Source organism: Salvelinus namaycush, chromosome 2, assembly GCF_016432855.1.
Source record: "Salvelinus namaycush isolate Seneca chromosome 2, SaNama_1.0, whole genome shotgun sequence".
NCBI classification, from domain to species: domain Eukaryota; kingdom Metazoa; phylum Chordata; class Actinopteri; order Salmoniformes; family Salmonidae; genus Salvelinus; species Salvelinus namaycush.
In genome coordinates, this window is record NC_052308.1 from 31,485,569 (window position 1) to 31,510,744 (window position 25,176).

The window sequence follows — 25,176 nt, forward strand, 5'->3', positions numbered from 1 at the left end:
GGAAGAGGTAGTTGTTTGGGCTAAATTATAGATGGGCTATGTACAGGTGCAGTAATCTGTGAGCTATGCACGTCATAGTTATCTTTCCAATAAATTAACTTAAATATTAGGCTATAGTTTACTAGTGTCTGTAAATAAATATTGATCATGGAAAGAAGTGGAGGGCGCTCAACCAATGTTAGTCAAGGTGCAATACAAATATTTGATCATTGAAAATGAAAAAAGGTACACCTTTTAGGAGCAGGTGAGCAAGCCTTGCACTTACCTTTTTAATAAATATTGATTCCCCATTTGTCTCTGCCTGCAAACCATCCTGCTCCTAAAAGGTAGGCTATATATCCTATATGCAAAATGTAGCTCAAGAGAAAGTGCAAGTGTCTGCTCTCTCCAACAACACGCTCTTCAAATGATGTCTAGCCTATTGGCTGATAGGCCTATGGCCCAGTAATACCGATAGCCTAATATAAAATGGCCCACATGAGAATCTCTGGTAATTTAACCAATTTCGTAGGTTATTTTTGCGCGTTCTGATATTGCCTTTATGGCGCAAAATTGCTGGGACCATGGCTGGCAAGTGAGCTGCATCACATACACCTAAAATAACATTGCGGGACTGCGGTCGGGTTCGGGACAAGTTCTTGCAGGAGTGGGTGGGAGTCGGCCAGAAAGCCAGCGAGAGCGGGATGAAGAAATCAGTCCCACGCAGACCTCAAGTTTGGGGCTTAATTTACTCCATCTTTGCACGACTAATTCTACAACCGTAAAATTGTTAACTATCCAGGGAGGATCTTTATACAGTGTGAGGGAGCTGTGGTTAGTTTCAATTAAATAATTTCCACATCGAAAATCTCATGTTTAAATTTCAAACAAAGTCTAATTTTGTGCCCTCAAATTGATTTCTTGCAGCCTTTTGGAACATCGGGGGAATATTTAAAATGATTAGGTCATTTGGCAGGGGTGCTCATAGAGTATGAGTTTTTCACAAGAGCCCAACAGCACCAATGTCCTGTATGGTTTTCTAAACCGAAGAAAGTGAGAGGTCAGTTACATTAAAGGATAGAATACCAGCCAGTAGAAATAAAATGATTATTCTGGTTAATATGAGCTGGATGGAAAGGTATGATGAGTGGCTAATTTAATCCCTGTCCCATTCCCACTGGTCCATATTGGTCCAGTTGCCAGACAGGATCTCCTGCAACAGGACTGCACTATCAAAACAAATTGACCTATCAATTACTGTCTTGACGGGCCAGCTGTCACAACATTAACACAACATTAACACCTAGGCACCCTGGCCTGCTGCAGTCCAGGCATACCTCCCGCAGATATCCAAGCTATTCCCACTGACTCTGCAAATAGCACTGCTGGGTGATTTGAAAAGTCATAGTCAAATCGATCAAGAATACTTTGATTTAATAGGATCCCCATTAACCGACGCCAATGGTGACAGCTAGTCTTACTGGGGTCCAGACAAAGAAAAATACTTTTTTTTACAATTGAAATACATTATAAAAACATTAACATGTAGTGTGTGTGTGCACGCATCTAACACGTGCATGTCAGTACATACTTTACACACAAGTAGGTCACATGGGGAGAGGTGCTGTGCCGTGAGGTGCTTAATTTGTTTTTGGAAACCAGGTTTGCTGTTCACTTGCGCTATATAAGATGGTAGGTAATTTCATGCACTCATGGCTCTGCATAATACTGTATGTTTCCTTGAATTTGTTCTGGACCTGGGGACTGTGAAAAGACCCCTGGTGGCATGTCTGGTGGGGTAAGTGTGTGTGCTATGCAAACAATTTGGAATTTCCAACACACGTTTCTTATAAAAACAAGTGACGATGTCTTTCCTCAACTTTTAGCCAAGAGAGACTGGCATGAATAGTATTAATATTAGCCCTACGATTACAATGACGAGCCACTTTGTCCTGGAACAGCTGCAGCTTAACTAGGTCTTTCTTTGCAGCACTTGACCATATGACTGGACAATAATCAAGATAAGATAAAACTAGAGTCCGCAGGAGTGTAAAGTCAAAAAAGCAATCTCTTTATTATGGACAGACTTCTCCCCATCTTTACAACCATTGTGAATCTATATGTTAATAATACTCTTAGCAAAACAATCTCTTTAATTTATAATATGTATAAACTATGAGAATAGAAAGGTTCAGGACTTTTGTGTAACATCACAGCACAATTGAAAAATATATGGCTAATAGAAACTGGATGGTGTTCAGAGATAGATGGGAGGGGGTGAGGGGAGCTGAAGGGTGGGACAAATATTTGTTTAACTAAAGTAAAATATACTGTGTCCATAACATGTATAACCTGGAAGTAGAAGCCTAAGTTCTGTTGTCCATTAGTTTACTCCAATTAGGGGCATATAAAGGAAAATATATATTAACCAAAATAAATATGGGGGATTGGAAATGATGCAGACAATTACATTGATAGAAGCCACAATCTGCCATAAAGCTGATCTTTGTATAGTTTTTTCAAATGCAGGAACTGAGAAAGTTGTCCCCATAACACTTACCTGACCAGGAAAAGTCCTTATAAAACAGTCATAGTAGACCCTGGCCATGGGTTATAGCCGATCAAGACTTCTCAGAGCAGTAGTGTACTGTAGATGGCTCAGTTGTATCAAGGTTCAGGTTAGGTGTGGGGCTTAAGTTCTACCACCAGATACATTAAAATGCTCCCTCTGGAAGAGGGTTGAGGAGTGAAAAGTAACAGGACTAGGACAGTGATTATCAGCACATTACCAGCACCACCTTACGCTCTTCCTTTGTTAGAGATAGGTTTCTTACAGGTCCCTCATATCACGCTGGTACCCACCAAGAACAGAAATACACACAGCAAGAGAAGCTTCAAATAATTTGAGATGGTCTAAGAGTGAGCATCGCTCTTCTGCTCTGGAGGCTACTTAAACTTCCCCTCCCTCTGACACACACACACGTCTCAATTATTGTATTGAAGGGGGGAAAAGACGACACTTGAGAAGATCAGATTAGGGCTGAGCTGTGAACAATGGCAGCAGTGAGGGCTGTGGTTTGGCAAAGCCACCCTGCTGATTAAACAGCTCAACCCCGGGCCCAGGCGCTATACACAGGAGCACTGACACCTCACCACAGAGATACTAACCTCCCGTCAAAGCCCTTCTCTCTTCTCCTCATCCAGCCTCTCCTTCTCTGCCCTTCCATTCTCTCCAGCCATCTTCACGCTCCTTTTATCCTATCCCCTCCAAGTGTCTTCAGTGACATTTTCAACCTCTCCCTGACCCAGTCTGTAATACCTACATGCGTCAAGCAGACCACCATAGTCCCTGTGCCCAAGAACACATATGTAACCTGTTTAAATGATTACCGCTCCGTAGCACTCACATTTGTAGCCATGAAAACAGCCACAACAGATCCACAGATGATGCATGCTCTATTGCACTCAACACTGCCCTTTCCTACTTGGACAAAAGGAACACTTACGTGAGAATGCTGTTCATTGACTATAGTTCAGTGTTCAACACCAGTGCCCTCCAAGCTCATCACTAAGCTAAAGTCCCTGGTACTGAACACGTCCCTCTGCAACTGGATCCTGGAATTCCGGACGGAATTCCCCCGGTGGTAAGGGTAGGCAACGACAGTCACCACGTTGACCCTCAAAAAGGAGGGCCCCTCAGGGGTGCGTGCTTAGTCCCCTTGTGTACTCCCGGTTCACCCATGACTACTTGTCCGCGCACGACTCCAACACCATCATTAAGTTTGCCGACAGCACGACGGTGGCCAAATCAATCAATGACGATATGACAGCCTATAGGGAGGAGGTAGGAGACCTGACATTTTGGTGCCAACACACAAAACCTCTCCCTCAACATCAGCAAAACAAAGGAGGTGATCATGGACTGCAGGAAACGGAGAGCCGAGCACACCATCACATTGACGGGGTGGTAGTGGAGCGGGAGCGTCAAGTTCCTCGGGGTCCACATCACTAAGAATCTATCATGGTCCAAACACACCAACACAGTCGTGAAGACAGACAACGCAGTGTCCCCTTCAGGAGGCTGAAAAATAAAATGTGGCATGGTCCTGCAGATCCTCAAAAGTTCTACAGCTGCACCACAGAGCATCTTGACTGGCTGCATAACCGCTTGGTATGGCAACTGCTTGGCATCTGATCGCAAGGCGCTACAGAGGGTAGGCGTATGGCCCAGTACATCACTGGGGCTGAGCTCCCTGCCATCCAGGACCTCTATACCAGTTGGTGTCAGACAGAAGGCCCTAGAAATGTTCAAAGACTCCAGCCAGCCAACCAAGGTCATAGACTGTTCTCTCTGCTACCACACGGCAAGCAGTACCAATGTACCAAGTCTGGAACCAACAGGACCCTGAACAGCTTCTACCCAAGTCATAAGACTTAAATAGTTAGTTAAAAATAGTTTACCAAATAGCTACCCGGACTATCTGCATTGATCCTTTTTCCCTGACCTTTGACTCATCACATACGCTGCTGCTACTGTTAACTATCTGCCACTTTATTCCTAGTTCTATGTACATTTCTACCTACATTACCTCATACCCCTGCACTGCACTGGTACCCTGTGTATATAGCCAAGTTATCATTAATCAGTGTATTTTTTTTGAGGAGAGGGGATGGAGGGAGTTGTCATAATGGAGCGGAGGGGTGCTGTGTGTGGTGAGAGAGGAGAGATTACATGCATAGACCCTTAAGACCTTCGTTTGGAAAACTAGAAAAAGCAGCAGCAATAGTACTGTTTGTGCATTTCAAGAGGCTGTAGTCAGTATACACTTCCACAAAATGGTCCCAGTTAATCAAAGAAATCTGTCATTCATTTTGATGTTTTTGCAGTGGAGATCTTAGTCACACAATTTTACATCTAAGATGTTCCGTCCAGTATTTGGCAAAACAAAAAAAATTAAGTTCATGAAAATGAGTCGTCTCTCATTGAATGACAACAAAGACTTTATTGAAGAACCCCTCTGTTGACCAATCACCAACGGAAGTCGCGTAGACTTCGGCTACCTACTTCAGCTTGCCTCCAGAAAACATTGTGTGCCCGAAACGAACAAAAGACATGACAAAATGTCATAATATATGCACAAACTCTTCCCGAACTCTTTTGGCTGGGAAGCATGAGGACGCCTTTAAGAGGTTGTGGACTCGGGATTCAATAGGTGTTTGTAGCCGTTGGCAAATCTGTTGCGATTTCAGCGTGGTCCAGAGATTGAAAGGGTCATGCTAGTGTATGGTGGCAGGCAAGGAAACCAGGGCTATATCTGTAACAGACAAAGGCTTCTCTTGTCCTGGGGCCACATGACAGAACGGTGGAGCAAAGTAGACTTTTGGTAGATTGTTGCCTATTGACCAAGAAAAGAAAAAAAACACACTTTTGTAATGAGTCAACAGTTCCTATACTGCTGTACAGGCTCATCTGCAGACTAGCTAACATGCAGCAGTGCCCACTTTGCTCTCCCACACAGAGACAGAGGTAAACGGCACAGCCAAATGGGCCCTGTCCCTGCCTCTCACACCACAGCGTGACCAGAGCAGAGCCTAGCTCTGCAGAACACAGCACAGGGCTGTCTGGGTATGTGTTTAGTACAGCTACTGCTGACACATCTTTACATACAATAAACAAAAATATAAAAACGCAATATGAAACTCAGATTTTACTGAGTTACAGTTCATAAGGAAATCAATTAGGCTCTAATCTATGGATTTCACATGACTAGGTAGGGGTGCACCTACTGGGGAACCAGGCCCAGCCAATCAGTATGGCTTTTTTCCTGCAAAAGGGGCTTTATTACAGACAGAAATACTCCTCAGCATCCCCCCCAAACCCCTTTAGACAATCCTGCAGGTGAAGCTGGATACGGAGGTCCTGGGCTGGCGTGGTTACATGTGGTCTGCAGTTGTGAGGCCAGATGGACATACTGCCAAATTCTCCAAAACGACATGAGGCAACTTATGGTAGAGAAATGTCAAATCTCCGGCAACAGCTCTGGTGGACATTCCTGCAGTCAGGATGCCAATTGCACACTCCCTCAACTTGAGAGATCTATGGCATTGTGTTGTGTGACTAAACTGCACATTTTAAAGTGGGCTTTTATTGTCCCCAATGTAAGGTGCACCTGTGTAATGATCATGCTGTTTAATCATGTTCTTGATATGCCACACCTGTCAGGTGGATGTATTATCTTGGCAAAGGAGAAATGCTCACTAACAGGGACAAATTTGTGCACAAACTGAGAAGAAAAAAAATCTATTTGTGCATATGGAACATTACTGGGATTTTTTTATTTCAGCTCATGAAACATGGGACCAACACTTTACATGCCCAGATACAAAACAGCAAGCCCAAATGGGCCCCAATGGCCTTTTCTCATCACTGAAATCGTCAGGATGATATTCTGGTGTTCTTATTAAACAACCAGGGAGAATTGAAGATATTGTCAGTGTATGTTGAGGCAGAGAGGGAAGGGAGGGAGCTGAGGAGAGTAGAGGATTCAGCAGCAGAGTATCTATCCAGTTATCAGTGCTGTTAGTTGGAGGGTCCCAGCGGACCCACACGGAGACCTAGTGTCTGCAGGACCAGGCTTTATCCTCACAACTCACACTGTAATTACAGGATGTTTACCTCCCCCTTGGCACAGATGATCTCATAACCACCACGTCTCACTGCAAATTGGGTGGCACTACAAATGGAACGCTGCAAATATAGCCTACTTGTAAACAGTATGTGCTGGAGCTAACTTGCTGAACATATCTTCCTCTAAAGCTTTGTCGTCATTTCAGCACCCAGCTGTGAATAGTAATAATACAACATGAGACTAGACTGATTTCACTAGATCTTTATTGTCATCTCTGGGTGTGCCCTCAGTCATGTCTGAGTCGCTGGGAGCAGCAGTCATACAGAGGGACGTTTGTTGATGTCAGCAGACAGGGTCAGACCAACTCTGTTCCTTACAGAAACACTGCTCCATCTGTAATCAGTGTACTGTAATTACCCTCCAGCCCACAGAACTCTGCTACCAGCTGTAATAAGGGGGACTAAGCCTGGTTTATGCAGGGCTCATACAGGTAGCTATAGAACATGTCTCCTCATGTAGCTATTATAGCATGACATCTACACTCAACATCTTTCATTTGTTTGCATTGTATTTAACCAGGCAAGTCAGTTCATTTAAGAACAAATTCTTATTTACAACGATGGCCTACCCCGGCCAAACCCAAACGATGCTGTGCCAATTGTGCGCCGCCCTACGGGACTCCCAATCATGGCCAGTTGTGATACAGCCTGGAATCAAACCAGGGCCTGTAGTGACACCTTTAGCACTGAGATGCAGTGCCTTAGACTGCTGCGCCACTCGGGAGCCCAACAGTTCTGGAATGGTGTCTTACTTTCACACCACTCTGGAGTGGGCTGCTACTGGAAACTCCACTCAACCTCATCCATTCAATTAAATAAAGCGTCTAGGCTACATACTTTAGCTAAAACTCAACTGTGCCTCAATTGTTATATTGGTGAGGAAACTGTTAGAAAAGCAGCTAGGTCTGACAAAAAAACGTTTTCCAGGAAGAACCAATCTAACCACACACACATAGGCAATAGGTGTCTGCACGTTTATGTTCAAAGTGAGGACGGCAGCCATGCTCTAGCACTCTGGTCTTAAGATCACACCATGGCCGTTTCTCAGGTTTCAGTCTGGGCCTCGCTCCAGTTGATGATGACGCTCACCACCAGCAGGTAGGTCAATACAGCCTCTCAGTGTGATCAATACAGAGTGTTTGGAAGAGCCTCAATCAAGGCAATTAGAGAAATAAAGGCAGCTGTTTGTTCTCCATGAAGCTACAGGAGGATATTGCCTGCTTAGATGTGTCAAAGCTGTTCTTCTAATCAAGTTAGCTCAGCAAACGTCTTATCCTGCAGCCATTGGCTTTCTTCTCAGAGAGAATGAACACACACACAGCCACAACAATTGATGTTGAGTTCTGGGTGGAAAAGCACCCCCAGAAAAGGAGAGCTATGTGCATCAAACGTGGTACTTGGCTGGTGTAGTGTTTCCCCAGTGATAGATATGGGTGGTGCCTGGGAGGTGGTCACAGACAGCTCATCTCCCTACATTCAAATGGCAGCTCAATCTATAAATCAGTTAGCTAGCATTGATTTCTGCACTCAGAGGCAATGTATATGGGAGGTGGCAACTGTATTAACAGTAATAGGCTTGAGCGATTTCCTCTAGGTTGCCCTGAGCTCAACATCCAGGGAGAACCACCATGAGGGGGACAGAAGACAGGTCCATCCTTTAGGGCAGACAGCCTCAGATGTTGTGGAAAGCTGAAGAGAAAAAAAAGAGGAAGAGGGAATGAATGCTGATTTGGTGTTGTGTTAATCCCCCTGTCTGTGGGCAGGAGAGTCAAGGCTGGTGAGGAAGAGAGAAGTAATTGCTGCTTGAAGCGATCCTACGTCAGCAGTCCCCCTTTCTAGAGCAGCAACAGTGGTGTGTCAAAGTATGCCTCAACACTGACGCATACTCACACGCAAAAACAGGCTTTTCTGAAAGCTCTCCTTTTCTATTGCAATCAAAACTTCTCTCAAATGTGAATGAGCTGCATCATAAATTGAGTCATGTCACCACAGTGCACTCACACAGAACAGAAGGCCTGATACATTTGGCCTGGAAGCACAAAAAGTCTGGTCGAGTTACGTTTCAGGCCTTATGGTTTCCTGTAACACAATGAAGTACATGTGGTGTATGTCATGTCATAAAAGAACACTCCTATAGTTTCATTACCAATGGAAATAAATAACAGGGCTGCCATATCAGTTTTCTCCCAACTTAAAATAGACAAGGTTTCTTCCCCCGAGACCGTGATCAGCATTCCTCATCCATAGTCCAATAAAAAAAAAAAAAACATCTAGTCATGTCCTGTGAAGAAGCCGTCCTTTGTTTTCGCCTTGCTTCCTTCATCACCTCATCCCTGTCAAGCAGACAGCAGGGGAGGAACGTGGATGTACACAGTGCACACTTTCAGACATTAAATAACCTTGCTTAGACATAACAGCACTTACATTGCCTTGCCCGCATATCGTGTGGCCATGCAAGCATGTGTCTGTATTTACATAAATGCAAGGCATGCCTATAAGCAATGTGTTCATGTGTGTCTCATATATATATATATATAGACAGAGCGTGAGAGAGAAAAAGTGTGTGTGTGTCTTAAGCAAAGCCTGTGAACTGTTCAGACATGTTCACACAAACCGAGCTGCCGCTCTCACACACAGTTTAAAGGAGAGGAAGAAGCTGCCAAGGGAAATTTCCATCCCAGCTTAACTGAAAATGGGAGGTTAAAAAAAGGTCAATAACAAACCAAAAAAATACAAATAATCGAAGAACATAAAAAATAAATAGTGACGGAATTCACAGATGCTCAAGTTGCTGGGGGTAGGAGATTAAATGTCAATCAAAGCCCAAAATCTGAAGGGAAGTCATTGAACGTGTGCTTCCTGTTAATGAACACTGGAGCCTTTGAGGGATAAACTCAATATATTGCAATAAATTACTCTAGCTACAAACACCCATGTAAAAGCTGAGGTTCTTAATAACGTAGTAGATGTCCTTTAAGCAGCCCCAACTCCTGGGTCAGCCCCAACTCCTGGGTCAGCCCCAACTCCTGGGTCAGCCCCAACTCCTGGGTCAGCCCCAACTCCTGGGTCAGCCCCAACTCCTGGGTCAGGGAGAAAAGAGATCCATCATTCCCGTCTATCTGCCACATGTCCAAAAATAGCATCTGGTGAGGGGTGGTGGTGGTGGGGGGGTGGGAATAGTTCAGAAGACACTTATCACGGACAAACAGGGAGGAGGAGATTTCTCCCTGGAGTCGTCAAGCCAACAGGATACAGTAGTAAGGCTTTTCTCAGCTGTTCTGCAGGTTACCACAGCACCATATGAGGGACCTAAAAGGGTTTCTAGGAAGAGGTGAGATGTTGCACTTCTGAGAGGATGTCACACTGATGGCTGCACACTGACTTTAGTTTACAAGTCCAAGCCAAGGAGGGAATGTGTGATTGTAACCTGTCAAGAACTGATCCAACACACTTTATCCTGCAAGCTCCTCCAGTGATACACCTTGAATAAAGACAATGCAGCCTTATTTATTTTAGGGCTGAGATTCAATTCGATTGCACTTTTCGGCAATGCACCTTTTAAAGGCAAAGTTCCCGCTTTCGCATATATAGCATTCTCGGAAAACGCTGCATATGTTGGCTCAATCAGTATTTACCTTGAAACCCTGGTTAATGCATTTAACAAAGGCAATGTTTACAGTGTAAAACAAAAACTAGTCTGAATGTTAATTCAAACATGCATTCTAGCTGTAGAGGAAGAATGCTCTATCTGACTTAATCCCAAATATGAGTCACTGGACCTGATCGAATAGAGTCCAAGGCCGGGATTCAATCTGATAACGCTTTGTAGGGGCAATGCAGCAATTAATCCAAAAATGCAATGTCCTCAGGAAATAGTACATGTCATAGCTTTAGAAGCTTCTGATAGGCTAATTGACATGAGTTGAGTCAATTGGAGGAGTACCTGTGGATGTATTTCAAGGCCTACTTTCAAACTCAATGCCTCTTTGCTTGACATCATGGGAAAATCAAAAGAAATCAGCCAAGACCTCCAGAAGTCTGGTTCATCCTTGGGAGCAATTTCCAGACGCCTGAAGGTACCACGTTCATCTGTACAAACAATAGTTCACAAGTATAAACACCATGGGACCACGCAGCCGTCATACCGCTCAGGAAGGAGATGCGTTCTGTCTGCTAGAGATGAACGTACTTTTGTGCGAAAAGTGCAAATCACTCCCAGAACAGCAGCAAAGGACCCTGTGAAGATGGAGGAAACAGGTACCAAAGTATCTATATCCACAGTAAAACGAGTCCTATATCGACATAACCTGAAAGGCCGCTCAGCAAGGAAGAAGCCACTGCTCCAAAACCTCCATAAAAAAGCCAGACTACAGTTTGCAACTGCACATGGGGACAAAGATCGTACTTTTTGGAGAAATGTCCTCTGGTCTGATGAAACAAAAATAGAACTTTTTGGCCATAATGACCATCGTTATGTTTGGAGGAAAAAGGGTGAGACTTGCAAGCCGAAGAACACCATCCCAACCGTGAAGCACGGGGGTGGCAGCATTATGTTGTGGGGGTGCTTTGCTGCAGGAGGGACTGGTGCACTGCACAAAATAGATGGCATCACGAGGATGGCCTACGAGGATGGCCTATGGCCTATTTATTGCCTACCTCATGCCTTTTGCACACAATGTATATAGACTCATTTTGTTTTTTCCCCCTACTGTGTTATTGACTTGTTTACTCCATGTGTAACTCTGTGTTATTGTCTGTTCACACTGCTATGCTTTATCTTGGCCAGGTCGCAGTTGTAAATGAGAACTTGTTCTCAACTAGCCTACCTGGTTAAATAAAGGTGAAATAAAATAAAAAAATTGAAAATTATGTGGCTATATTGAAGCAACATCTCAAGACATCAGTCAGGAAGTTAAAGCTTGGTTGCAAATGGGTCTTCCAAATGGACAATGACCCCAATCATACTTCCAAAGTTGTGGCAAAATGGCTTAAGGACAACAAAGTCAAGGTATTGGAGTGGCCATCACAAAGCTCTGACCTCAATCCTATAGACAATTTGTGGGCAGAACTAAAAAAGCGTGTGCGAGCAAGGAGGCCTACAAACCTGACTCTGTTCCACCAGCTCTGTCAGGAGGAATGGGACAAAATTCACCCAACTTATTGTGGGAAGCTTGTGGAAGGCTATCCGAAATGTTTGACCCAAGTTAAACAATTTAAAAAGGCAATGCTATCAAATACTAATTGAGAAATAACACGTAAACTTCTGACCCACTGGGGATGCGATGAAAGAAATAAAAGCTGAAAAAAATCCTTCTCTACTATTATTCTGACATTTCACATTCTTAAAATAAAGTGGTGATCCTAACTGACCTAAAACAGGGATTTTTACTAGGATTAAATTTCAGGAATTGTGAAAAACTGAGTTTAAATGTATTTGGCTAAGGTGTATGTAAACTTCCGACTTCAACCGTGTATATATATATATATATATGATTACTTTAAGGAATGATAAATAAAATAATCAAATAAACATACACAACTGAAATATTTTATTTATAATCACCTATTTTTCTATTGTTGTCTACCCAATGTGGACCTTAGAGACAATAGAATATTGTCGATGTTTTGGCAATTGAACGTTTACCCTTTGCGGCTTTGGAATTTCCATTAAAAAGCTCTAAAATCATTGTAACGTCATTATTTTTAAGTTAATGCCAGCATTCCCGCTTACCTCACCTTTCAGTTCTCAGGAAGTATTTAGAGTCATAAGCTTATTTTCTGACGCTCATGCCGATCACCATTCGTCAGAACATTAACAGAGTATTTGGTTTTGGCTCAAGCACATGCTTTGTCTGGCTGTTTGGGCTCCAACATATTCAAAAAATTCCTAACAGAAACCCTGTGTTTCTGTCAAAACAATACAGAGAATGGGAGCAAAGTGCACATGAAGCAAGACTTCACTGTCACTGTTCAGCATGGGGGGGTTAAGAGGGTGGCTATGATATGACCTCAATCAAAAAAACCTGGCAGAGAAGTCATGGCACTAGACTCCGAGGATCCAAATGACTGTCTGTCATGACAGTCCCTACTCCGTCACACTCAGACCAGTCCTCTGAGAAGGTGATAAAGGTGGTCAAGTTCCGGCGCCGACAGAGATGGCCGCCTCGCTTCACGTTCCTAGGAAACTATGCAGTATTTAGTTTTTTTACGTGTTATTTCTTACATTGGTACGCCAGGTAATCTTAGGGTGTATTACATACAGTCAGGAGGAACTACTGGCAGACGAAGCGGTCTTCTGGTCAGGCTCCAGAGACGGGCACATCGCGCACCGCTCCCGAGCATACTACTCGCCAATGTCCAGTCTCTTGACAACAAGGTTGATGAAATCCGAGCATGGGTAGCATTCCAGAGAGACATAAGAGACTAACGTTCTTTGCATCACGGAAACATTGCTCACTCGAGACAAGCTAATGGAGTCGGTACAGCCACCTGGTTTCTTCACGCATCGCGCCGACAGAAACAAGAATCTTTCTGGTAAGAAGAGGGGCGGGGGATTATGCCTTATGATTAACGAGACGTGGTGTGATCATAACAACATACAGGAACTCAAGTCCTTCTGTTCACCTGACTTAGAATTCCTCACAATCAAATGTCGACCGCATTATCTACCAAGAGAATTCTCTTCGATTATAATCACAGCCGCATATATTCCCACCCAAACAGACACATCGATGGCCCTGAACGAACTTTATTTGACTATGTAAAATGGAAACCACATATCCTGAGGCTGCATTCATTGTAGCTGGGGATTTTAACAAGGCTAATCTGAAAACAAGACTCCCTAAATTCTATCAGCATATCGATTGTGCTACCAGGGCTGGTAAAACCTTAGATCATTGTTATTCTAACTTCCGCGACGCATATAAGGCCTTCCCCCACCCTCCTTTCAGAAAAGCTGACCACAACTCCATTTTGTTGCTCCCTGCCTATAGACAGAGACTAAAACAGGAAGCTCCCGCGCTCAGGTCTGTTCAACGCTGGTCCGACCAATCTGATTCCACGCTTCAAGATTGCTTCGATCACGTGGATTGGGATGTGTTCCGCATTGCGTCAAACAACAACATTGACGAATACGCTGATTCGGTGAGCGAGTTTATTAGCAAGTGCATCGGCGATGTCGTACCCACAGCAACTATTAAAACATTTCCAAACCAGAAACCGTGGATTGATGGCAGCATTCGCGCGAAACTGAAAGTGCGAACCACTGCTTTTAACCAGGGCAAGGTGACCGGAAACATGACCGAATACAAACAATGTAGCTATTCCCTCCGCAAGGCAATCAAACAAGCTAAGTGCCAGTATAGAGACAAAGTAGAGTCGCAATTCAACGGCTCAGACACAAGAGGTATGTGGCAGGGTCTACAGTCAATCACGGATTACAAAAAGAAAACCAGCCCCGTCGCGGACCAGGATGTCATGCTCCCAGACAGACTAAACAACTTCTTTGCTTGCTTTGAGGACAACATAGTGTCACTGACACGGCCCGCTACCAAAACCTGCAGACTCTCCTTCACTGCAGCCGACGTGAGTAAAACATTTAAACGTGTTAACCCTCGCAAGGCTGCAGGCCCAGACGGCATCCCCAGCCGCGTCCTCAAAGCATGCGCAGACCAGCTGGCTGGCGTGTTTACGGACATATTCAATCAATCCTTATCCCAGTCTGCTGTTCCCACATGCTTCAAGAGGGCCACCATTGTTCCTGTTCCCAAGAAAGCTAAGGTAACTGAGCTAAACGACTACTGCCCCGTAGCACTCACTTCCGTCATCATGAAGTGCTTTGAGAGACTAGTCAAGGACCATATCACCTCCACCCTACCTGACACCCTAGACCCACTCCAATTTGCTTATCGCCCCAATAGGTCCACAGACGACGCAATCGCACCCACACTGCCCTAACCCATCTCAACAAGAGGAATACCTATGTGAGAATGCTGTTCATCGACTAGAGCTCAGCATTTAACACCACAGTACCCTCCAAACCCGTCATCAAGCTCGAGACCCTGGGTCTCGACCCCGCCCTGTGCAATTGGGTACTAGACTTCCTGACGGGCCGCCCCCAGGTGGTGAGGGTAGGTAACAACATCTCCACCCCGCTGATCCTCAACACTGGGGCCCCACAAGGGTGCGTTCTGAGCCCCCTCCTGTACTTCCTGTTCACCCACGACTGCGTGGCCATGCACGCCTCCAACTCAATCATCAAGTTTGCGGACGACACTACAGTGGTAGGCTTGATTACCAACAACGACGAGACGGCCTACAGGGAGGAGGTGAGGGCCCTCGGAGTGTGGTGTCAGGAAAATAACCTCACACTCAACGTCAACAAAACAAAGGAGATGATCGTAGACTTCAGGAAACAGCAGAGGGAGCACCCCCCTATCCACATCGACAGGACAGTAGTGGAGACGGTTGTAAGTTAATTTCCTCGGCGTACACATCACAGACAAACTGAATTGGTCCACCCACACAGACAGCGTGGTGAAGAAGGCGCAGCAGCGCCTCTTCAACCTCAGGAGGCTGAAGAAATTCGGCTTGTCACCAAAAGCACTCACAAACCTTTACAGATGCACAATCGAGAGCATCCTGTCGGGCTGTATCACCGCCTGGTACGGCAACTGCTCCGCCCACAACCTTAAGGCTCTCCAGAGGGTAGTGAGGTCTGCACAAACGCATCACCGGGGGCAAACAACCTGCCCTCCAGGACACCTACACCACCCGATGTTACAGGAAGGCCATAAAGATCATCAAGGACAACAACCACCTAAGCCACTGCCTGTTCACCCCGCTATCATCCAGAAGGCGAGGTCAGTACAGGTGCATCAAAGCAGGGACCGAGAAACTGAAAAACAGCTTCTATCTCAAGGCCATCAGACTGTTAAACAGCCACCACTAACATTTAGTGGCCGCTGCCAACATACTGACTCAACTCCAGCCACTTTAATAATGGGAATTGATGGAAATTATGTAAAAATGTACCACTAGCCACTTTAAACAATGCCACTTAATATAATGTTTACATACCCTACATTACTCATCTCATTTGTATATACTGTACTCGATACCATCTACTGCATCTTGCCTATGCAGTTCTGTACCATCACTCATTCATATATCTTTATGTACATATTCTTCATCCCTTTACACTTGTGTGTGTATAAGGTAGTTGTTGTGAAATTGTTATGTTTGATTACTCGTTGGTTATTACTGCATTGTCGGAACTAGAAGCACAAGCATTTCGCTACACTCGCATTAACATCTGCTAACCATGTGTATGTGACAAATAAAATTTGATTTGATTCATTTGACAGCGCGAACACACCCACTTACACCACGTTAATTAAAAACTTTATTACAGTGCCCTAAGGTGGCCACAGCTTGTTTTTGTACACGCTGGTATTACCGAAGAACCTGACTAACCAAAGTCACTATCAAATCGGCTTTGACGCAACCTTGAGGTTTACGTTGATTGCAACAAGTAGGGGTGTTTTGAGTTAGAGGAGCAAAATGAACAGATCCAGAGTACAGACAACAGAGCAAAATGGAGCCAACCAAAGATATTTGTAATGGTTCAATTCTAACATAGTGAGCACTTCACAGGCTGCAATACTGTAAGCCAGAGTCTATTGCTTGCGGTTAATCATTATCGATTAGGACCTACATTGAACCATGCGGTGAATGATCTGCCATTGCTTGGAGAGGTCTGGAGAACCCATTACATCCATGAGGTGGTTATCATTATTAGGCACAGCTGAAGAGCAATGAAAGCAAATCAGGAATATTCCCTTAGCTTACAATATTATTATTTATCCTGCCTACATTTACATACTTTAATTCAAATATTGCAGTATCCCTGCACATTGTAAATGTGGTACTGGCACTGACCCTGTATACACTGTAGCTCACATTCAGCTTAGAATTTTATTTACTTAAAAAATATATATATAATAATTGTTACAGTATTTTGATATTGAATACTGCACTGTTGGGTAAGGCTTGTAAGTTAATTATTTCACTATACTTGACATGTTCAGACCTTAGGTTGTAGACTGTTAAGTGATTGATAACTCTTTCAGGCCTGGGCCTAAAGGCTACATTATGCTGGTATCATTTAGAAACCACCAGATTGTTGGTGTCATTATATGTTAGTTTTTACAGTCTGCTACTTGACTGTAATAAAACCTTGACATAACTTGGTGTCAACGCACGACTTTTCTATTTTGAATACTTGAAGAGTTGAGAACATTCTGGCGGTGAGGCATTCCCCTAATGTATGACAGAAATGCTTAAATGTATGTTTACTGGTTCTGACTAGCCTACTCTGTTCCAGTTGCGCACTGGAGGCTAGAGAACCTTTTATGAAATTAGACAAAAACGCGGCTATGTAACTAGCTGTACATCAAAATGGTTAATGAGAAAGATTCGGTAGCGTCGCAGGATACATGGCCTAGTCCTCGGCGCACACTCTGGACCTCAAAGCTTTACCACGAAAATGTCATCTATGCATCATGACGCATAGTCTTGGAAACCCGAACCTAGGCAACAGTCAAACTGTGAGGCTTATGATTGGGTTTTCGAGACTAATCAACGCCCGTTACGTCGCAAAATTACAATTCTATTAAAATATCGCCAGCTCACAACACCGTAACTGCATACAATGTAGCAAGTGTTCATGCGATTCTACATCGATTGGATTCAGACCTTAGAATGGAATGCTTGATGGTACATACCCAACAGGAGCAGTTTCACTTCTCTCGCCGCCTTCTCCCCATCTTCTCGAAGGTTTTTGTCAATCATTTTGGACCGCTCTTGTGCAGCTTTATCTTCCTGACTCACTGTGCACCCCATGGTTCCAAGTGCACGCTTCAGGACTGCTGTTTTTCGGACAATATCACACACAAAAATGTTGCCTATTTAGGGCTGTATGCCTGGGAGCGTTTTTTTTTTAAAGCGTTCCCAGAACAGTGTTGTGAGGTTGAGAAATTCAACTTCCCCTTTGAGAAAAACGGCTGGGATATAAGTTTGATTCGCTCACAAACCAGCAAACAAATACTTTATTCGACTTAGTCCCAATTCAGTTCTATTCCAGATGTTTACTCGTATTTAATATTCCAAAGCCAAATTTGACGCCTATTTTTTCAACCCCAGTGACATGCTATCCAAGCCAACACGGAAAAGTAATGTGTCTGTCATTACGTGGACACTATTTCAGCAACAACAATTTATTTTGAGGCGCGTCAATAAAATCAGTCAAGTTCACTTTTCAAGATCAGCCTCGCAGGTTACAACGCAAGGAAATGGGCCCACGGAACTTCAGCAAAAAGTATTCCAGCTGTGAAGACGGCAGAGCAGATGGATTCCGTTGCCAACTTGCAATGTAACCAAAATTCACATACCCACTGTGAAGAAGCTATTCTATTTTTTTCCTTCTTCCGCTGTGTTTAATTTAGTCGTTCAGTGTGTGAGTGCCGTTATGCATTCTTCTCTTCGTAAAGATTTATCACGTATAAAGCCACACCCGTAACAGCGTGAAGTTTCTCAGTCTGGCCGACAAACCGAAGACAGTTCTGTCACCTCCCAATCCCCTATGCTCCCAATTTAGCAGTGCCAGCCCGTTGCGAAAAACGCCCACCTACTTTGCTTCATGGAAAATGTAGTGTTTCCTTGAAATTGTAGTCTCACTCCTCCGTTCAAATCAAATCATATTTTATTTATCACATACACATGGTTAGCAGATGTTAATGCGAGTGTAGCGAAATGCTTGTGCTTGTAGTTCTGACAGTGCAGTAATATCTAACAAGTAATCTAACAATTCCCCAAACTCTACCCAATACACACAAATCTAAAGGGGTGAATGAAAATATGTACATGTAAGTATATGGATGAGCAATGGCTGAGCGGCATAGGCAAGGTGCAATAGATGGTATAAAATACAGTATATACATGTGATATGAGTCATGTAAGATATGTAAACATTATTAAAATGACATTATTTAGAGTGCATTGTATAAAGTGACTAGTTATCAATTTATTAAAGTGGCCAGTGACTGGGTCTCAATGTGGGCAGCAGCCTCTCTGAGTTAGTGATTGCTTTTTAGCAGTCTGATGGCCTTGAGATAGAAGCTTTTTTTCAGTCTCTCGGTCCCAGCTTTGATGCACCTGTACTGACCTCGCCTTCTGGATGGTAGCGGTGTGAACAGATCGTGGCTCAGATGGTTGATGTCCTTGATGATCTTTTTGGCCTTCCTGTAACATCAGGTGCTGTAGGTGTCATGGAGGGCAGGTAGTTTTTGCCCCTGGTGATGCGTTGTGTAGAAGCCACCACCCTCTGGAGAGCCTTGCGGTTGAGGGCGTTGCAGTTGCCGTACCAGGCAGTGCTACAGCCCGGCAGGATGCTCTCGATTGTGCATCAGTAAAGGTTTGTCAGGGTTTTGGTGACAAGACAAATTTCTTCAGCCTCCTGAGGTTGAATAGGCGCTGTTCCTCCTTCTTCACCACACTGTTTGTGTGAGTGGACCATTTCAGTTTGTCTGTGATGTGTACGCCGAGGAACTTAAAACTGTCCACCTTCTCCACTGCTGTCCCTTCGATGTGGATAGGGGGGTGCTCTCTCTGATGTTTCCTGAAGTCCATGTTCATCTCCTTTGTTTTGTTGACGTTGAGTGAGAGGTTGTTTTCCTGACACCACACTCCGAGTGCCCTCACCTGCTCCCTGTCGGCTGTCTTGTCATTGTTGGTAATCAAGCCCACTACTGTTGTTTCGTCTGCACACTTGATGATTGAGTTGGAGGCGGACATGGCTACGCAGTCGTGGGTGAACAGGGAGTACAGGAGGGGGCTGAACACGCACCATTGTGGGGTAGTGTTGAGGGTCAGCGAAATGGAGATGTTGTTTCCTACCTTCACCACCTGGGGACGGCCAGTCAGAAAGTCCAGGACCCAATTGCACAGGAAGGGGTTGAGACCCAGGGCCTCCAGCTTGATGATGAGCTTGGAGGGTACTATGGTGTTGAATGCTGAGCTGTAGTCAATGAACAGCATTCTTACGTATTCCTTTTGTCCAGATGGGATAGGGCAGTGTGCAGTGTGATGGCAATTGCGTCGTCTGTGGACCTGTTGGGGCGGTATGCAAACTGAAGTGGGTCTAGGGTGGCCGGTAAGGTGGAGGTGATATGATCCTTGACTAGTCTCTCGAAGCACTTCATGATGACAGAAGTGAGTGCTACGGGGCGGTAGTCATTTAGTTCAGTTATGTTTGTCTTCTTGGGTACAGGAACAATGGTAGCCATCTTGAAGCATGTGGGGACAACAGATTGGGATAGGGAGCGATTGAATATGTCCGTAAACACACCAGCCAGCTGGTCTGCGCATGCTCTGAGGACGCGGCTAGGGATGCCTTCTGGGCCAGCTGCCTTGCGAGGGTTAACACGTTTAAATGTTTTACTCACATCAGCCATGCAGAAGGAGAGGGGTGCAGTCCTTGTTAGCAGGCAGCGACGGTGGCACTGTATTATCCTCAAAGCGGGCAAAGAAGGTGTTTAGTTTGTCTAAAAGCTTGACGTTGGTGTCCGTGACGTGGCTGGATTTCTTTTTGTAGTCCGTTATTTCCTGTAGACCCTGCCACATATGTCTCGTGTCTGAGCCGTTGAATTGCGACTCCACCTTGTCCCTGTACTGTCATTTCGCTAGTTTGATTGCCTTTTGGAGGGAATAGCTACACTGTTTATATTCAGACATATTTCCAGACCACTTTCCATGGTTAAATGCGGTGGATCATGCTTTCAGTTTTGCGCAAATGCCGCCATCCATCCACGGTTTCTGGTTAAGGTAGGTTTTAATAGTCACAGTGGGTACAACATCTCCAATGCACTTCTTTATAAACGCACTCACTGAGTCAGCGTAAAGGTCAATGTTGTTCTCTGAGAATGACTAGAACATATTCCAGTCTGCGTGATCAAAACAATCTTGAAGCATGGCTTCTGATTGGTCGGACCAGCGTTGAATGGTTCTCGTCACTGGTACATCCTATTTGAGTTTTTGCCTATAAGACGGAAGGAGCAAGATGGCGTCATGGTCGGATTTGCCGACGGGAGGGTGGGGGAGGGCTTTGTATGCATCGCAGAAGTTAGAGTAGCAGTGGTCGTGGCTATTGTGCATGCGTGTAGCGCAATCAATATGCTGAAAGAATTTAGGTAGACTTGTTCTCAAATTTGCTTTGTTAAAACCCCCAGCTACAATAAATGCAGCCTGAGGATGTATGGTTTACAGTTTGCATATAGTCCAGTGAAGTTCCTTAATGGCCATCTTGGTGTCTGCTTGATGTGGAATGTACACAGCTGTGACTATAACTGACGAGAATTCTCATGGTAGGTAAAATGGCCGGCACTTGATTGTAAGGAATTCTAGATCAGGTGAGCAGAAGGACTTGACTTCCTGTATGTTGTTATGATTACACCATGAGTCGTTAATCATAAAGCATACACCCCCGCCCTTCCTTTTCCCAGAGAGGTGTTTATCTCTGTCGGCGCGATGCATGGAGAAGCCCGGTGGCTGATCCGATTCCGAAACATATCCCGAGAGAGCCATGTTGCGTGAAACAGAGAATGTTACCATCTCTGATGTCTCTCTGTAAGGCAACCCTTGCTCAAATTTTGTCTACCTTGTTGTCAAGAGACTGGACATTGGCTAGTAGTATACTCAGGAGCGTGTGCGATGTGCACGTATACGGAGCCTGGCCATGTGGCCGCTTTGTCTGCTCCTTCTGCGGCGTCGTTGTTTTGGATCGCCTACTAGAATTAGCTCCATTGTCCTGGGTGGTGATCCGAGCAGAGGATCCGCTTCGGGAAAGTCGTATTCCTGGTCGTAATGATGGTAAGTTGACGTTGCTCTTATATGCAATAGTTCTTCCCGGCTGTATGTAATAAGACTTAAGATTTCCTGTGGTAACAATGTAAGAAATAATACATAAAAAAAAAAAATACTGCATAGTTTCCTAAGAACTCGAAGTGAGGCGACCATCTGTCGGCGCCATACTGCTGTCATGTTCAATGAGAGATACAGTCCCAGTCAAAAGTTTGAACACCTACTCATTCCAGGGTTTTTCTTTATTTGTACTATTTTCTCGAATGTAGAAGACATTGTAGAAGACATCAAAACTATTAAATAACACATATGGAATCATGTAGTAACCACAAAATTGTTAAACAAGTCAAAATGTATTTGAGATTTTTCAAAGTAGCCACCCTTTGCCTTGATGACAGCTTTGCACATTCTTGGCATTCTCTCAACCAGCTTCATGAGGTAGTCACCTGGAATGCATTCCTTCTTATGCGTTTGAGCCAATCAGTTGTGTTGTGACAAGGTAGGGGTGGTATACAGAAGATAGCCCTATTTGGTAAAAGACAAAGTCCATATTATGGCAAGAACAGCTCAAATAAGCAAAGAGAAACGACAGTCCATCATTATTTTAAGACATGAAGCTCAGTCAATGCCGAAAATCTCAAGAACTTTGAAAGTTTCTTCAAGTGCAGTCGCAAAAACCAACAAGCGCTATGATGAAACTGGCTCTCATAAGGACCGCCACAGGAAAGGAAGACCCAGAGTTACCTCTGCTGCAGAGGATAAGTTCATTAGAGTTAACTGCACCTCAGATTGCAGCCCAAATAAATGCTTCACAGAGTTCAAGTAACAGACACATCTCAACATCAACTGTTCAGACCTTCATGGTCAAATTGCTGCAAAAAAAAAACACTACTAAAGGACACCAATAAGAAGAAAAGACTTGCTTGGGCAAAGAAACACGAGCAATGGACATTAGACCGGTGGAAATTTGTCCTTTGGTCTGATGAGTCCAAATGTTCGATTTTTGTTTCCAACCGCCGTGTCTTTGTGAGACACTGAGAAGATGAATGGAGGATCTCCGCATATGTGGTTCCCACATGAAGCATGGAGGAGGAGGTGTGATGATGTGTGGGTACTTTTCTGGTGACACTGTCTGTGGTTTATTTAGAATTCAAGGGACACTTAACCAGCATGGCTACCACAGCATTCTGCAGCGATACGCCATCCCATCTGGTTTGCGCTTAATAGGACTATCATTTGTTTTTCAACAGGACAATAACCCAAAACACACCTCCAGGCTGTGTAAGGGCTATTTGACCAAGAAGGAGGGTGATGGAGTGCTGCATCAGATAACCTGGTCTCCACTATCACCCGACCTCAACCCAATTGAGATGGTTTGGGATGAGTTGGACCGCAGAATGAAGGAAAAGCAGCAAACAAGTGCTGAGCATATGTGGAAACTCCTTCAAGACTGTTGGAAAATCATTCCTCATGAAGCTGGTTGACAGAATGTCAAGAGTGAGCAAAGCTGTCATCAAGGCAAAGGGTGGCTTCTTTGAAGAATCTAAAATATAAAATATATTTTGATTTGTTTAACACTTTTTTGGTTACTACAGGATTCCCCATGGGTTATCTCATAGTTTTGATGTCTTCACTATTATTCTACAATGTAGAAAATTGTAAAAATAAAGAAAAACCCTTGATTGAATAGGTGTGTCCAAACTTTTGACTGGTACTGTAAATCAAAACATTTAATACATGACTGGGAGCATATTCATTTGATATCTCATTAACTCTAGGTTTGAGTTATCTAATTTAATTTGGCAAAAATCCGTTATTGCCGATTACATTTTTCTCATTGCACAGAATAGGATAAGGCCAATTCCATTAGAGTGAAAATTGCTTACAGGACTCATCTATTTCGTCTTGAAAACATAATTCGTTGTTGTAGGGGAAATTAAATAAAACTAGTGATTCAAGGCTTTACAACTAGATGCACATTGTTAGGTCTATCTAGTTTTTTTAGTTGAGTTTTTACTTGTATTTATTTTAAGCTTGTTACAAGACTAACTCATCATCTTAAGAGACCTGTCAACATTGCTCTGATTGTTTAACAGTTGTAAATAGATACAGAATAAATTACTCCACTGTATTTATTTATTCAAAGCTCTAAATTCAGTGCCATAAAACTTCAATTAGTAGCCTGGGTGTTTATTTGCTTCAATCACTGAACACAACTGGCGCTTATTATAGACAGGCTTCTATTTGAGCCAGGTGGCTATTTCCTTAATGCACACAGCTTCTGCTCAATAAAATGTTGAAAAGACTACCACAGTTTATTGGGACCGGTATAAACATGATAAAGTCCATTCTCTCACTTGTTGCACCTTGTATCACCACCTAGTTGAGCTGACCATGTCAAACCACACAGCTGTCTCCTCCATGGCAATGATGTTGCTCTCCGCAATCTTCTTTTGCGTAATCTGTACGGTACTGTCACGTTCCTGACCTATTTCTGTTAGTTTGTTGTATGTGTTAGTTGGTCAGGACGTGAGTTTGGGTGGGCATTCTATGTTGTCTGTTTCTATGTTGGTTTAAGGGTTGCCTGGTATGGCTCTCAATTAGAGGCAGGTGTTTGGCGTTCCTCTAATTGAGAGTCATATTTAGGTAGGTTGTTTCACAGTGTTCGTTGTGGGTGGTTGTCTCCTGTGTCAGTGTTTGTCGCACCATACGGGACTGTTCGGTATGTTTGTACATCGTCATTTTTGTGTAGTCTATTTTTCCCTGTTCGTGCGTTCTTCGTGTTTTATTGTAAGTTCGTATGTCTAGGTTTGTCTACACATTCGTTTTGTTATTTTGTTAGTTAATTCAAGTCTAGTTCGTTTTCTGTCTTAGTTGTTTCGTCGTGTCTTTATTAAATCATGTCATTTCACAAAGCTGCGCCTTGGTTCAATCACTACTCCTCCTCTTCGGTTGAAGAGGAGGAGGACTGCCGTTACAGGTACTCACTGAAGTTCACTCGTAAACAATTTATTTAGACCTGATGCTTATTTGAAACAGCCGTTTATTTGCGGAAATATGTGCCGTTGGCTGGCTATTAAAAGGGACGGACGACTACGTTTCATTGAAGTTTTACGGTATACATAGTTTGTAAGCATCTCACTTATGGCTCTTGGGTGTCCCCTTGTGGTCTTTGGTGTGCACACAAGTCTGTATGATCAGAATGAAAACATATAAATTCCAGATACTAACCCTTTTCATTAATTGACTCAGGATGCATTATTTATCTTAATCATTGAATCAGAGCTCAAGACACTGAATGTCAGCTATTAAGATCAGATCAATTAGACTGTATACTCTACGTGGTAGTATGCCTACTGGTCATTTCCTCACAGCCAACTGATATGGCAGGGACTGTATCTGAATGTTAGTGAACCATATTGGACTGAAAAATATTCCAGTTGATGAGCTCTCCTGAGCAGAGTAGCTGTGTTAGCTTGTTGTCAGCATAGAAGACATGCCACTTCAGCTTATGCACAGCAGCCTACACTCATTAATCCCCAAGGCCCCTTTTCAAAGTTAATTACATTTCGGTATTGAAAATTGCTGGAGGA

At 43.8% G+C, this 25,176-nt stretch overlaps 1 protein-coding gene across 2 annotated transcripts in view; it reads right to left on the minus strand.

The window, feature by feature from the left end:
• The window catches only part of LOC120061446 (guanine nucleotide-binding protein G(i) subunit alpha-2-like), a 108,581-nt gene extending 90,280 nt beyond the window's left edge, over nucleotides 1-18,301 (minus strand). The window contains exons 1-2 of one of the 2 annotated variants that reach the window (XM_039011260.1): nucleotides 18,118-18,301; nucleotides 17,452-17,595 (exon numbers count right to left, since the gene is read on the minus strand). In XM_039011260.1, coding sequence (XP_038867188.1) covers nucleotides 17,452-17,569 — 118 coding nt within the window. In that variant the 5' untranslated portion in view covers nucleotides 17,570-17,595; nucleotides 18,118-18,301. The remainder of the gene's footprint in view (nucleotides 1-17,451; nucleotides 17,596-18,117) is intronic. The other variant, XM_039011267.1, reaches the window with a different exon arrangement.
• Nucleotides 18,302-25,176: the final 6,875 nt, after the last annotated feature.